Genomic DNA, 13,538 nt, shown 5'->3' on the forward strand with positions numbered 1-13,538 from the left:
ATCATTTAATTCTATATATATAATTTATCAAAATGCATCAAAAATATGCCACGCAAGAGATTCAATACAGCATTACCTTTTCAAGACACTTTCAGGTAAATTTCTAATTCATTATGAAGTTTGAATGTATTTTACATAGTTTTTATTTAAAAAGTGTTTTAAGTCATGGCTTTCTTTTTTTTAATAGATAAACTATCAAAGAAGATATATATATCTATATATCTATGTATATATATACACATACATATGCATATATACATGTATAGACATACATATGTTTAATTCTTATGAATATTGTTACAAATCATTTTCATACTGACTTTTGTGGCAATATTAAAACTAAATAAGGATACTTGATAATAATTAGTATGTTAACAATCACTGTTCAATCAGCTTTTCAAGATACATGATTTTTGAACTTTTATGTGAAATTAACTGGATTCTTATTATATACCGGCAAGCATGCTAAACCCTTTACAATCATCAGCTCTTTTTCTCAACATCCAAAGCAAAATATTTTGTTTTCCTTTCCCACTTTGGCTAACCCTTCTCACTTTCTTTTCCTAGGCCCTCCTCCCAGCCCCTCCAAATATGAAGTGTTCCAGGGCTTGGAATTAGGTCCTCTGTACTCCATCTAAGCATTCTTCTTACACTATCACATTCAGTCTCTTGGCTTTAAATTCCATCTGTATACAGTGACTTTCAAATGTATGACTCCAATCAAGAGCTAATGAGCCCCACACTCTTATCCCCAATTGAAATCTAGATATCGCAATTTGAATGTCTAATGAGAATTAAAACACTAATATACATTAATATAGATAAAACAGAACCCTTGATTGCCTACCCCAGCTGGGGTGTTTCTCATCTTAATTGCTCATGAGAAAAAAATGAGTCGTTCTGTAGAACTTCCTGTTTTTCTAGCACACAGCAACTTCTCTTGATCCTATATACATCTGTTTTTTATTCCCACCTCCACTGTCAACACTTAGTCCAGGGGCCATCTCTCTTCTCCTTTCCACCAATCCAAATGACTCCTAACTGGTCTCCAGGCTTTAACTCACTTCTCTATTTTCACAGCAGCCAAGGTAGTCCCTTTAATATCGAAATACGATTACCTCATTCTATGCTTAAAGCTTCCGCATAGTTTCTTCTGTTTACACTTAAGGTAACAATCCAAATTCCTTCCATTTCTAACAAGGCCCTATAGAATCTTCCCCTCTGTGTATCTCTCCAACTTCACCACAAACCACTCAGCCTTTATCCATCATGATGCAAACACCTGACCAACTTTCCTTGCCTTGCACTTTTTTGCTTTTTCTGAAGGACCTTTGGACCTGCCAGTTCCTCTTTACATAAATCTTTACATTCTTGTCAGCCAACATTAGTGGCCTAATGAGACACTACTTCAAAGAGGCCTTCTTTAATCACTGTCTAAAGGGCCATTTGCTCCTCCCTGATCTGGCCTTCTCTATCATATCACGCACACTGTTTTATTTCCCACACTTATCAATATCTGAATTTTTTTCAGTTATTTATTTGGTTTTTGTTATCTCTTTTACTAAGATGTAAGCTTCAAGAAAGTTGGTACCTTTCTTGTTTTATTTACCACTGTGTCAGCACTTAAAATAGTTTCTAGCACATAATTGGGGTTCTTTTTTCAAAACAATGGCTAAATCAATGAGTAAGTTATCTCACTTAATAGCTATTGCTATTATTCCTGTCATATAGATATGGAAACTAAGGATTTAAAAGGTAATTCCCCCACTGTTTCTAATTGGAAAGCTCAGAATGGAATCCAGGCAACATTTCAAAGACTAACTTCTGACTCACATTAAAGGTGGAGCTTCTTTGAATCCAACATTTCTAGTATTATCTCTTTAAGTTATTTTCATCAGCTTCATGACCCTTTTTTTGCTTGTCTACTTCCCACATATCATCACTCCTTCTCACAGTCAATGCTCTGAACTAATATGTTTTTAGCCATTATATTTTGAACATACTTAAGTTTCAGTAAGTAAACTCAGGAAAAAATAAATCATGGTCACTAAAAAATAGAAAGATTTAGGGCTCATTAGGTATAAGTAAAAATCTTAGTTTAGAAACCAAAACAGTGATTTGGAAACCTAAGTCTAGAATTCAAAGTAGAATACTTGACCTAAATTATTTGATTGACAGCCACATTTATCATAGGAACCAAACAATAAACACATTTTTTTCTTTGCTTTCCCTGGAATTTTAACCAACTTGTCCCTGGAATAGAAAACTGTAAGATAGCTCTACCCAATTCACTTAATATGCCTCTTGGATAACTATAAAAACCTTTTCTGGTGTCTACACTTCCTGGAATAAGATGAGAACCTCATGTGTTTTCCATGATCAGAGTGGTTAACAAAGGTCAAGTAACTTCCCTTGTACTTTAAAAAAAATGTAGATACTTTGGTAAATTATTCAATGGTTTTCACTTTATGTAACATCAAAAACAAATTAGGTTGGGGAAAATCCATTTGTTCCATCATATCACTCACCTCCAGATAGACTCAGTGGTATACCTTGTACAGCTCCTTTTCAAGATGATGGTAGCACATTACTTTTGCATTACTAATGTAGCATCAACACTCAGAGTAAATACAAGTTAATCAAAGGTGTCTTTTGCTTTTAAAAAACAAAATCTTAGATGATTTAGATCTTGCTAAGGATATGGAAGTATTGGGCGCACAATGTTTCACCTGTATAGCTAAATCATCTGGATGGGACTGAATTGTATGTTTCCCATACATGACCTCTGAGAAACTATCAAGCACCCTTCGGTCTTGGTATGATTTGCCTACCATCAAGTACTCATGTCCTCAATTACCTTGTTATTAGGCTGGACACTAAGAAGGCTGAATAACCCAGTGAAAAGAGAATAGACCTAGAGTCAGACTAATCCAGGATGAAATATCAGCCCTTATTAGCTGATAACCTTGGATAATTACTATGAAAGATCACCCAAAAAACTTAAAGATTTGTTTGTGTGGTATGTGCATGTGTGTATATTTTAACATGTTTTTCTTTCCAAATAAAGCCTTTATTTTCAGCTCAAATTACAAAGCAAACAAACCAAAGAGAATTGGGACTTTGGCTAATTCTTCTTTGCATCTGCCACCTTAATTTATTAAATATCTAATAATATCTACACAACTTAGGGGCAGCCTGAGAACTTCTAGAACTGAAAGACTACAGAAAAAATCCAGTTGGAACAGAGGCCTAGATATTGTCTGGCAAGAACAAAGTGGTGGTGTAAGGAAGGCATCAGTGACCCTAATCCCTATTGTTCAAGGGTCAACTGTATAGTGCATGTCACAAAGTAGTTACAGATAAAACTGGAAAAATCTGGAGGATTCAATTTAAGCTGTGGATGCCATGCTAATAGCATTTATTTTTCCTAAATGCAGAGACAAAAGTAGAATAGTTTGGCACCTTATGTTGATCCCATCCAGTGATATACACAGGACATTAAACTTATCCTCTTGATTCTTCACTTTAATTTTTTATGTATCAGTTAGCAAGAAGTTGGCACAAGATGAATAAGCTAGGAAGAATGTTATACAAATGCACCTGGTGGTTCGGTTGGTTAAGCGTCTGACTTCAGCTCATGTCATGATCTCATGGTTCCTGGGTTTGAGACCCACATCAGGCCCTGTGCTGAAAGCTCAGAGCCTAGAGTCTGCTTTGGATTCTGTCTCTCCTTCTCTCTCTGACCCTCCCCTGCTCACACTCTGTCTCTCAAAAATAAATAAACATGGAAAAAATGTTATACAAATTAACAAGAATTAAAATACAATTCTAGACTCTACAATAGTCTTTTAAGTATTTCTAAAGTTTTCACTGGCTACCTGAGAAGTTACCAAAACTTGTAAAATCTCAGAATGAATCTTGCTGAAAGAACTCTCAATCACAAAATGATTATTACTGATAGAAATAGCAGCACAATATAAATTTGAAGATGTCTAATACTGCCCAATTTAAAATTTGACAAAGGTAAATAATTGCATTAGATCAATTATATTTTGTACAGCATTGAAAGTGGAAGGAAGGAAGGAAGGGAGGAAGGAAGGAAGGGAGGAAGGAAGGGAGGAAGGAAGGGAGAAAGAAAGAAAGAAAGAAAGAAAGAAAGAAAGAAAAGAAAGAAAGAAAGAAAGAAAGAAAGAAAGAAAGAAAGAAAGAAAGAGAGGGAGGGAGGGAGGGAGGAAGGAAGGAAGGAAGAAAAGAATGGAGCAATGGCATAACCTGCACATAAGTAATGCTTCTGGCTAAAATGGAAGAATTAAGACTTTTGGGGACATTTAGTTCTGTACTATTTGACAAAAAAAATACATTTAGAAGTGTGATAACCATAAAGGAAAATTCCCAAGGGCATAAGTTTATAAACAGTAAAATTGAATGTGAATAAAAACTGATTCATGAATATAACAATAAACTGAAAAATTGAATGAAAAATAATGCTGTTAAACACTTGTTGAGTAAAATTTTTAATAAAAAATTGGTAATGATTTAATCAGGCTATATAAAAGATACTCAAGGAATTAACTTGGCTTAGTAGAGATTTTTTCTGTGAAAGCTGTTCTCAAGGAAAACTCATAAATGTAGGTATATTTTAATTAAATGCTTATTTTCTTAAACATCCTTAGGATCACATCATAGAATCAATATGTTCTCTATCCAATACACAGCCAATGAAGGGAAGATGTACAAAGATGAGATTTGCCTTTTACAGAGATTATCCCAGTAGAGATATGTATGAGAACACTAGGGATTGAAGGGAAGCAAGATTGCAGGCTATTTTTGCAATAAAAAATTATAATAATCTCTAGCAAAGAGTCGATTTACAAACTATTTAAGAGATAGAATCCAGGGTAGCCTGAAAATCCCTAAAACAGGGGATGCAAAGTTAAAAGATTGAAAGATCCCTAAGGGTTTATTCCTCTCCCATATAGCCTAAACTATATCTCCTCCAAGTCTCTCAAAGGAAGAGATGTGATTTGGAATCAGATGTCAATGATAAAGAACTGATGACTGTGATTTTTATGGAATCACATAAATAAAATATACAACTTTGCAGGGTACCCCTTAGTTTCAAAGCATTTTCACAAATATTATCACTTTTAATGCTTACAATACTTTATAAATGATGAAACTGTGTATCAGAGATGGAAAGTGATTTGAGTTGAGATCATAAAATTTGTAAAATTGGATTTCTAAATTGCTTCTCAGTCCAAATGCCATCTCCAGCACAGAATGGCACCTGCTTCATTTCCTCTGATGCTTAGTATTTCTTTTATAAGTAAGCATATTACTGGTTTTTTTTCTTTAAGTGGAGATATTTAAAATATGGTGACCACACTTTATTGCTGTGATATTGTCCCTCTGCATTCATCTCTTAACATCATTGTTATTTATATAGGATTCTCTAATCTATTTTGATGCCTATCAGGACAATTTATTATTATTATTATTTATCACGCAGTGAGTTTCTTTTTGCGTATCAGTGCTTTTTGTTAAGTTCACTAGAATAGCTGTTCATTTTCTTTTTTTTTTTTTAATGTTTTATTTATTTTTGAGAGACAGAAAGACAGGGTGTGAGCAGGGGAGGAGCAGAGAGAGAGGGAAACACAAGATTTGAAGCAGGCTCCAGGCTCTGAGCTGCCAGCACAGAACCCAAAGCAGGGCTTGAACCTACAAACCATGAGATCATGACCTGAGCTGACGTTTAACCAATTGAGCCACCCAGGTGCCCCTAGCTGTTTATTTTCTAATACATATGAGTATGATGCTGAATTGCCCTTAGCTCTTAATTTGTGCTCTGGTATTAACAGACCACCTCTTTGGAGGGCTCATGATTTTCCTGTACTTGTTCACTTTTTGGTTGGAAGCAGTTTTTTCTACTATATGACTGGCAATCATTTTCATTTGAATATCATTGCATATAGTTATAATTTTATCACACAGTAATCTATTAGGAGAAATTGAAGTTTTGGAAAAATCACTTTTTCATTTCAGATATTTGTGCCTCATTTTTAGTAGGAAATAAGTGTTTAATCTTTAAACATTGTATAGCTAAGTACCATAGAAGAATTTAAAGTTTGAGTTTGGGTTTTCAGTAAAGAATCTAATTAAAAACACTGATAATCTTGCTAATTATCTTTTCAGAGGTTATCAAAGGAAGATACTATAAATGCATATGGAAAGTACTTATATATTTCACAAACATTGACTTTATATATATATATTATGTTACAATTTTGTTTCTTTCTTTATCTTTTCTTGTTTTCATTATTATTCCTGAACATACAATACTCTGCTAATAATAGTCATTCCACAGACTCTTGACAGATTGAAATTGAAGTAGCACATTGACATATAAAAATGAATGCATATTAAAAATTTTAGGCAATGATTAGATATTTTCTTATCTAAATATTGGCTATGGCCATGTATACAAAATATGTCTATATATTTCGGTGTTATGTAGAAATAGATGACATCATATGGCTAAATGAGTAGCCTGCAATATTTTACTTTTTCTTCATCCTTCTCTAGGGTGTTATCTTTATGTATATAAAAATCATATCATTATCCTTTAGTAATTGGTAAATAGTATGTGATTGGATATCTAGAAACAAAGCTATTAAGCCTAGACTGAAATTAAGCTTAAACCGAGATTTAGCTCCATTTCCATTTCTCCTGTGTAAATAGTCCCATAAATTTACAAGATGACTGAAAAAAGATCAAAGGTCTGTGGTGATAACAAATTCCTTTCGCTGCACCAAAATGACTTACATTACATGATCTGAACAGAAAACCTTATCTGTGTTAACACTGTGCTTTCACCAACAAAATTAATCAACCTGACCATAAATCTCTGCTTCTTACCTACTCAAATTGACATTGGTTATCACATTATCAAAGAAGAAATGATACCCAGGCTCTCTACAAATTTTCTGTGTGTACACGATGCAATACCATCTTCCATCCACCCTTGAAAACAGTCCCACAGCACTACCAGTGTCCATGCCTGTATTTGCAAGGACTGGATCTGATTCCATTTGTCTTGTCCCCATTGATGAGTATGCCCCTGCTTACTTTTCTTCCTGTAGGCATCTGTATTTGAAGAACAAAACTAACCCATCAAATGAAATGCCATTAGCAAAATGCCCAAAGAGTAGGCCAAGTAAAATTTAGTAGTAACATTCATGAGCTAAGATTTTTAAGAAGTTAGGATGGTCTTTCAAATAAGAGGGGAAAAAAGGAGATGAAAGAAGGAAATAGCAAAATAATAATAATGAACTACATTTTTAAAAAGGCAAAGCCTATAAAGTCCAGATCCAAAATTATTTTATTTAATCTTGATGGTATTATCTATCTTTCCACTTAGCCTTTGGCTAATTTTTTCATCTCATATTTGTCTCTTTCCTGTTCTCTCTTTCTGAAATTCTTTGTACTTGTCCTCCTTCACCTCCATTATTATAATCTTAAGTTTTGTCAAAAAAGTGTCCATTATTTTTTCAATGTCTGGTAAGAAATCAGGTACAGATGATACCGAAAAAGGCATAAGACATAGTTTCTGCCGTCACACAGGTTACAGTGGAAGTAAATGCACTGATTGGTAAATGCTAATTACCACCACCAGCAACAAATTGAATTAGTAGGTGAAAAACGCCACGGAAAGGTGGTAAAACGTGTACAATTTCAGTGGAGATATTTTGTGGCATGAGTGACAGAAGAGAAATAGGACTATCACAGAGAATTAGAGGTCCTGAGGAAGTGTAGACGAGCCAAGCCGGTGTTGAAACTGCCTGCTGCAGGTTCTATTTTAATGAATCACACAAGAAAAAAAAGACAAAACAGTCTCTGCCCAGCTCCTAGCCCAGTGGTGGACCCGGTCACTCAGGCAAGGAGTTTAGCGCGTATACCAAACACAACGAGAAGATATCAGAGGGTTTTTTTTCCTTTGATATTTAAGGTGCAGAATATGGAAAGAAATGGATGAGACTGGAGATAGATTAGGAAACTATAATAATATTCTAGGCAGAAAATGATAAAGGCATGAATTAAGGCAATCCGATGGAATTGAAGAAGGGGAAATATTTTAGAGACTATTAAAAATTAAAATGACAAGACTTGAGGAGCTTTTAAATGTATGTTTCAGATTTTGTTTTACACTCAAAGGAATGAGTCTGGAGATGAGAAATCGGGATCATCAACACGTAGGAGGTGACGATAAGGAACTCTAATTATAGAAAATAAGAATACAACTGGCCAAGAATTAAAGCCCACAGAACCCCAATATTTGAAAGTAGACAGGGGCGCCTGGGTGGCTCAGTTTATTAAGCGTCCAAATTCGGCTCAGGATATGATCTCACGGTTCGTGGATTCGAGCCCAGCGTCGGGCTCTGTGCTGACAGCCAGCTCAGAGCCTGGAGCCTGCTTCAGATTCTTTCTCCCTCTCTCTCTGACCCTCCACAACTCACGCTGTCTGTCTCTCTCTCTCTCAGAAATAAATAAAAACATCAAAAATAAAAAAATAAAAGTAGACAAATATGAAGAACCAGAAGATAAATAAATAGATATATGTGTGTATTATAACTCATATATTAAAGCTAGATATATATGTGTGTATCTGTATATGTGTATTTATATGAAGAGTGTAGAAATATCTATATTACTATACTAGCTAATTGTCACTGGTTCAAGTATATGAAATTGCCCAGAAAAGAGAAAAGACCTAGCTCAAGCAACACACTCTAACCCTCTACTTAGCTATAGAAAGCAAGGGAGGAAAAGGAAAGACAGACTCCTAAGTCCATCTTACTCTCTCTCTTACAAAATATATTTCAAATTCTAGCAATGATAAGGATCACAGGCAGATTTTGTAAGAAAAATATCTATTAAAAAGTTCATAAAAGATAATATTCATATGCCCCAATCTCTAAATTGTGGATTTAGAACTTAATAGGATTGCTCAAATTTCAATTCATAATTTGTATTGAAAACCTGTGATGTTCAAGGCATAGTACGCATGTAACATGAAATATTTCTTTTAATGTGGATGGAAAAATGAAAAATTATGACCAGGAAATGACTCTAAACTCATATGACTCATAACTCACATAACATAAGTCATATACTCTAGCTGGTATGGTACAGAGTGATAGATTTGGCTGGCATTACACCTGGTTTAGAGTCAGAGAACACTTGTCTTTATCTGCATTCTCAAAGCCATCATTATCTGCTAGAATTATTTAGAAATGTTCAACAGACGTTTGGTTTCCAGCTCTCATGGCAAAGAGGCACAGAGCAAAGGGATTGCAAACTTTTGTGTAAAACTCACCCCAACATTGTTGCCGCGGCCAAGTTTAACTGTATTTGTATTTTAGATATTAAATAACTTATCTGAATTGTGCATATATTTGTCCATTAATTGATGTCTCTCTACATTGGCTCTATTTTTTATTCCATTAGAGTATACAATATAAATGTGATGCCTAAAATCCTAGTATTTCCTATGATCCCTAAACTCAATTTTAACACATCAAAATAAAACATAAACTCATTTGTTGCTAGTAAAGAAAAATATGTAATTTAAAACATTAGTAACTTCTCAAATCATACACTGAATGACAAAATGACTCTCAGATCTTTAAAGGATGATAAATTAGATATGCAGACACAGATGATTATATCTATGTATTTTTTCCAAAAAGTAAGTATGGATTTCAGGAAGATATCAGTGCCTTTTAGAAAAATTTGCTCTCGATATTTACATAAGCAATTAAAGTTAAACTTGATCCGTCAAAAATAAATCTATGCATATCTTTTCACTTGTTTAAGTACAAATTGTTCAGCACAATAGATTTAAAAGTTTCTAGATAATTTTATATTTTCCTAATTTGGCCATATTCAAAGGTATTTTTTTGGTAAAAATCCTTAATAGACTGAGTTGAAATTTTATAGTGGTTTGCTCTGTGTCCTACAAAATATTTCAGTTTTCTTTATGCTCATTTAAATGCTTTGCGACCATTCTTGAGCGAGGATTTTTAATGAATATTCATTCTGACTTATGATAATATACATATTACCACCCTGCTAAAATCATTTTTCATTACAGTTTGCTTTTGATTATGATAGCTAACTTTACAGGGAAGGTAACTTGATAAACATTTTCCATACTAAAACAAAATGCTGTATCCATACAAAAAATTTTGACCGTCTTTACAGTTAAAAACAAAACACTATCTTACGCTGCTTTCCACTCTCCCTAATTATACAAAATACCAATAGAGAGGTAACAAGATCAGGAGGTAGCTACCCCCCTGCCTTTTAGAGGAAAGAAGGGTGGTGAAAAGTCAAAAATAGATTTCAATGAATTCCAGTAAGTGAGACTTTTCTTTCTTTTTCCTTTTTTTAAAACTTCTTTGGGATTTCTGCAAAAATCTCACTTTCAGTGTCCCCTCAATGGTGAAAAACAACCTTTAGATACTACATCATAAGGAGTAAACTTTAATATCAATATATTAGCTATGTTTAACAATCAACTGAAATGCACTCATGATTCAAATTGAAACTCTTCAAGAAATGTCCATTAAAGAGCAAGTATACAAAGATCTCCAACTTAAATGAGTACTTGAGATTCCCATTCCATTTTCCTACCAAAGACAGCATTTGCATGATTCTTAAGAGTATTTTAACTTCAGCAAGGCTCTGATATTTACCCATCACCCAGGAAGGGCGGTGGCCGCATAAGAATTTCCAAAGCAAGTAATCATTAAAACTATTGAGAAGAAACCAAAAACTTGATTTAAAATACATTCTGTGCTAAGAATGTGAATAAAAATACTATTTTACTAAATTCCCAAATGTATTATTTTAAACTATCCTACAGATAAGTATTCAATAAAATTTTTCAGTAATAATCAAAATTGGAGGAAGCAAAGTCCAATTCAAAATGAAAGAGTGGCTTACATGCAACCAAAGCTATAGTAGGACTCAAAAAAGTCATTTTCTGCTAAAAGGGTGAAAATTCACTTATTTTGTCATAAAGATTTCCTCAGATTTTCATAAACTTATGTTTATGTACTTGAGGGTTAAGTAACAGCATTGCTTTTGTAATATCCTAGAACACTTTGCGAACAAAGATACAGATAGACAAGTTTCTTTTAAATTGTGATTTTTCCCCCAAACATTTACTCCTTTTTAAACAGAAACAATGTATTCTGTCACATAGCAAGTCAGGTCTCTCTGAGCTCCAGTAGCCTTGACCATTTTCTAGTGAGCTTCCTCATTTCCAGTCACCAACACTTAACTATTTTTATGTCTATTTCAAACCAATATCCCTCCACAAGGAAAAAAAAATCACTAAGGACATATTAATATACTTGTACTTACCTGTAACAAACAAGCCTGTATCCAGAAAGGCAAAGCCAAATGCCAAAAGTTTAAGCCACAAGAACATGGTCATATCTGGAAATCAGCCGTATTCCTAGGAAACAGCATGCGTCCTTCTGAAAGGCAAAATAATTGTTATCTTTGCAAAAGTTTTTCTTTGTGAAACGGAATCAAAAATAAAAGAAATGAATGCATACTCCTTGCTGTTGTCTTATCAGACAGGGAGCAATTTCCTCCTCTGTTACCCTAAGAACAAACCACTTTGCTAGCTACACAAACTGCTAGGTAGTGATGTCAGATTCGGTTTTACTAACTTCTCCAAAAATACTGTAAAGGATCTTCTTTGCAGGAAGTCAAGAAAGTTGTTCAAAGTCAGTGCAAAAGCATCTCACTTCCTTAATTCAAGTAACTAATTACTTGAATTAGTTACTAGGGCTTTGAAAAGATTTTTTTTCCTTAAGAAAGATGTTTTTTTAAGCATCCAAATAATACTCCCTCACAATTTTCATTACAACTTAAAAAAATAATATCCCCACCCCGAAATAATCAATAATTCTCTTACCTAAGAGAGAATGAAACAGACCCAGGATGGGTGTAACAAAATGGGGGTTGGCAAGATGACACACTGATTGAATTAGTAAAAATACCTGTATTTGATTCAAAACGACCAGATGAATAACTTATCAGTGTCATTTACCAGACAGGCATTCAAACTTCACCAATAGGACAGTTTTAGCAGTCAAACCCATTTTCTATGCAAACGCACTCTCAGAAAGCTGAACAGGTTTGCCCCAAATTTTTCACAGAGCTCTTCATGGTGTGAGAAATGGAATCAGAAGGTCACTTCCTGCTTCCATAAAGGAATGCTTTTTGTGACTTTGGAGATTCTTGGTGCTGTTGATGAGGGAAACAAGAATAATAAAATTGAGAGCTGTTCTCTTTTAAACAGAAGTGAACCTTTTTTCCCCCTTTGTCAATACTTTCACAGTTTTTCTGATTAAAAGAGAACAATTTAATATACAGCACTTTCCTGATTCTGATGATGTTCTTCATAAGTCCATTGATTAGGAAAATGCATACTGGTAAAAAGCTGCTGTGAACCCTGTGATACAATTAAATAAACTGACATCATTATCACAATATCTGGCTCATCTAAAAAGGAGAGTGCAAATGTACACTAGGATTATTATTGGAACCATAGAGAATACATAAGGGACTTACAGACAAACAGTACCCTTGTGGTAACTCTGCAGTCCTCGGTTAGAAAGCACCACTGCAGGGTTCTTGTGTTTAAGTGAATAAAACTTTTCATATTTACAAACTTATTTGTCTCACTCTTATGTTGACTGCTGGGAACTACAGAGCCAAATTTGCACACCTCCCCTTTAAGCAAATAAAAATAATCCCACATCTGAAATTCTGAGTAATAACATCTCATTATACTCTCATTTAAAAAAAATCCCGTTACAATGAGATTGTTGGTATGATTTTGATTTTATTATTAAGTTCATTACTAACTTACAGGGGTGTTACCAGGGCCAGGAATGTGCTTAGCACTTTAGCTGCATAATCTAACTTGGACAGCGACACTGCAGACAGATAATGTTATTATTCTCCATTTGACCCATAAAGTTCAGAGAGGTTAGGTGATTTGTCCAGGTTCTCACAGCTCAGTACACAAAGGATGTTTTGAGCCTCCCCCAAATTTCATGTTCCCTTCCTTTCCTGCTTTACTATCCTTCCTTTTTCTCACTTCTTTCCCCAATCCTTTTCACTATGTATTTTCATTATTTTTAACCCCTAAAATATAGAACATTGATTCGATAAAAATAAATGATGCTGTCCTCTTTTTGCAAATGTCTTCCTAAATAAAATAGCTGTGAATATAAGGATCACTCTTCAGTAGCTAAGTCTAATGAAAACTATGTGTCAGGGAGTCACAAATGTAGTACTCAGCTACAGAGCCTATTTCTTCAAATACATTTGCAATGGAAAACTATCTGGGGGTTAGCTTTAAATATCTTTAAGCAAATACTTGCTTGCTATTGTGGCGGAATATTTGCCAAACCTAGAGGCCAGGAAGAAAGTACATGACATTCAAGGGAGTTAAG

General features: G+C 34.2%; 1 protein-coding gene across 5 annotated transcripts in view; it reads right to left on the reverse strand.

Moving 5' to 3' along the window:
- The window catches only part of PTPRC (protein tyrosine phosphatase receptor type C), a 123,670-nt gene extending 111,939 nt beyond the window's left edge, over positions 1–11,731 (reverse strand). For 2 of the 5 annotated variants that reach the window (XM_077775148.1, XM_077775147.1), the window contains exons 1-2: positions 11,625–11,731; positions 11,428–11,543 (exon numbers count right to left, since the gene is read on the reverse strand). In XM_077775148.1, the coding sequence (XP_077631274.1) occupies positions 11,428–11,500 (73 nt within the window). In that variant the 5' untranslated portion in view covers positions 11,501–11,543; positions 11,625–11,731. The remainder of the gene's footprint in view (positions 1–11,427; positions 11,544–11,624) is intronic. The other 3 variants (XM_077775151.1, XM_077775150.1, XM_077775149.1) reach the window with 2 other exon arrangements.
- Positions 11,732–13,538: the final 1,807 nt, after the last annotated feature.

This window comes from Crocuta crocuta, unplaced genomic scaffold (assembly GCF_008692635.1).
Source record: "Crocuta crocuta isolate KB4526 unplaced genomic scaffold, BGI_CrCroc_1.0 scaffold207, whole genome shotgun sequence".
Taxonomy (NCBI): Eukaryota; Metazoa; Chordata; class Mammalia; order Carnivora; family Hyaenidae; genus Crocuta; species Crocuta crocuta.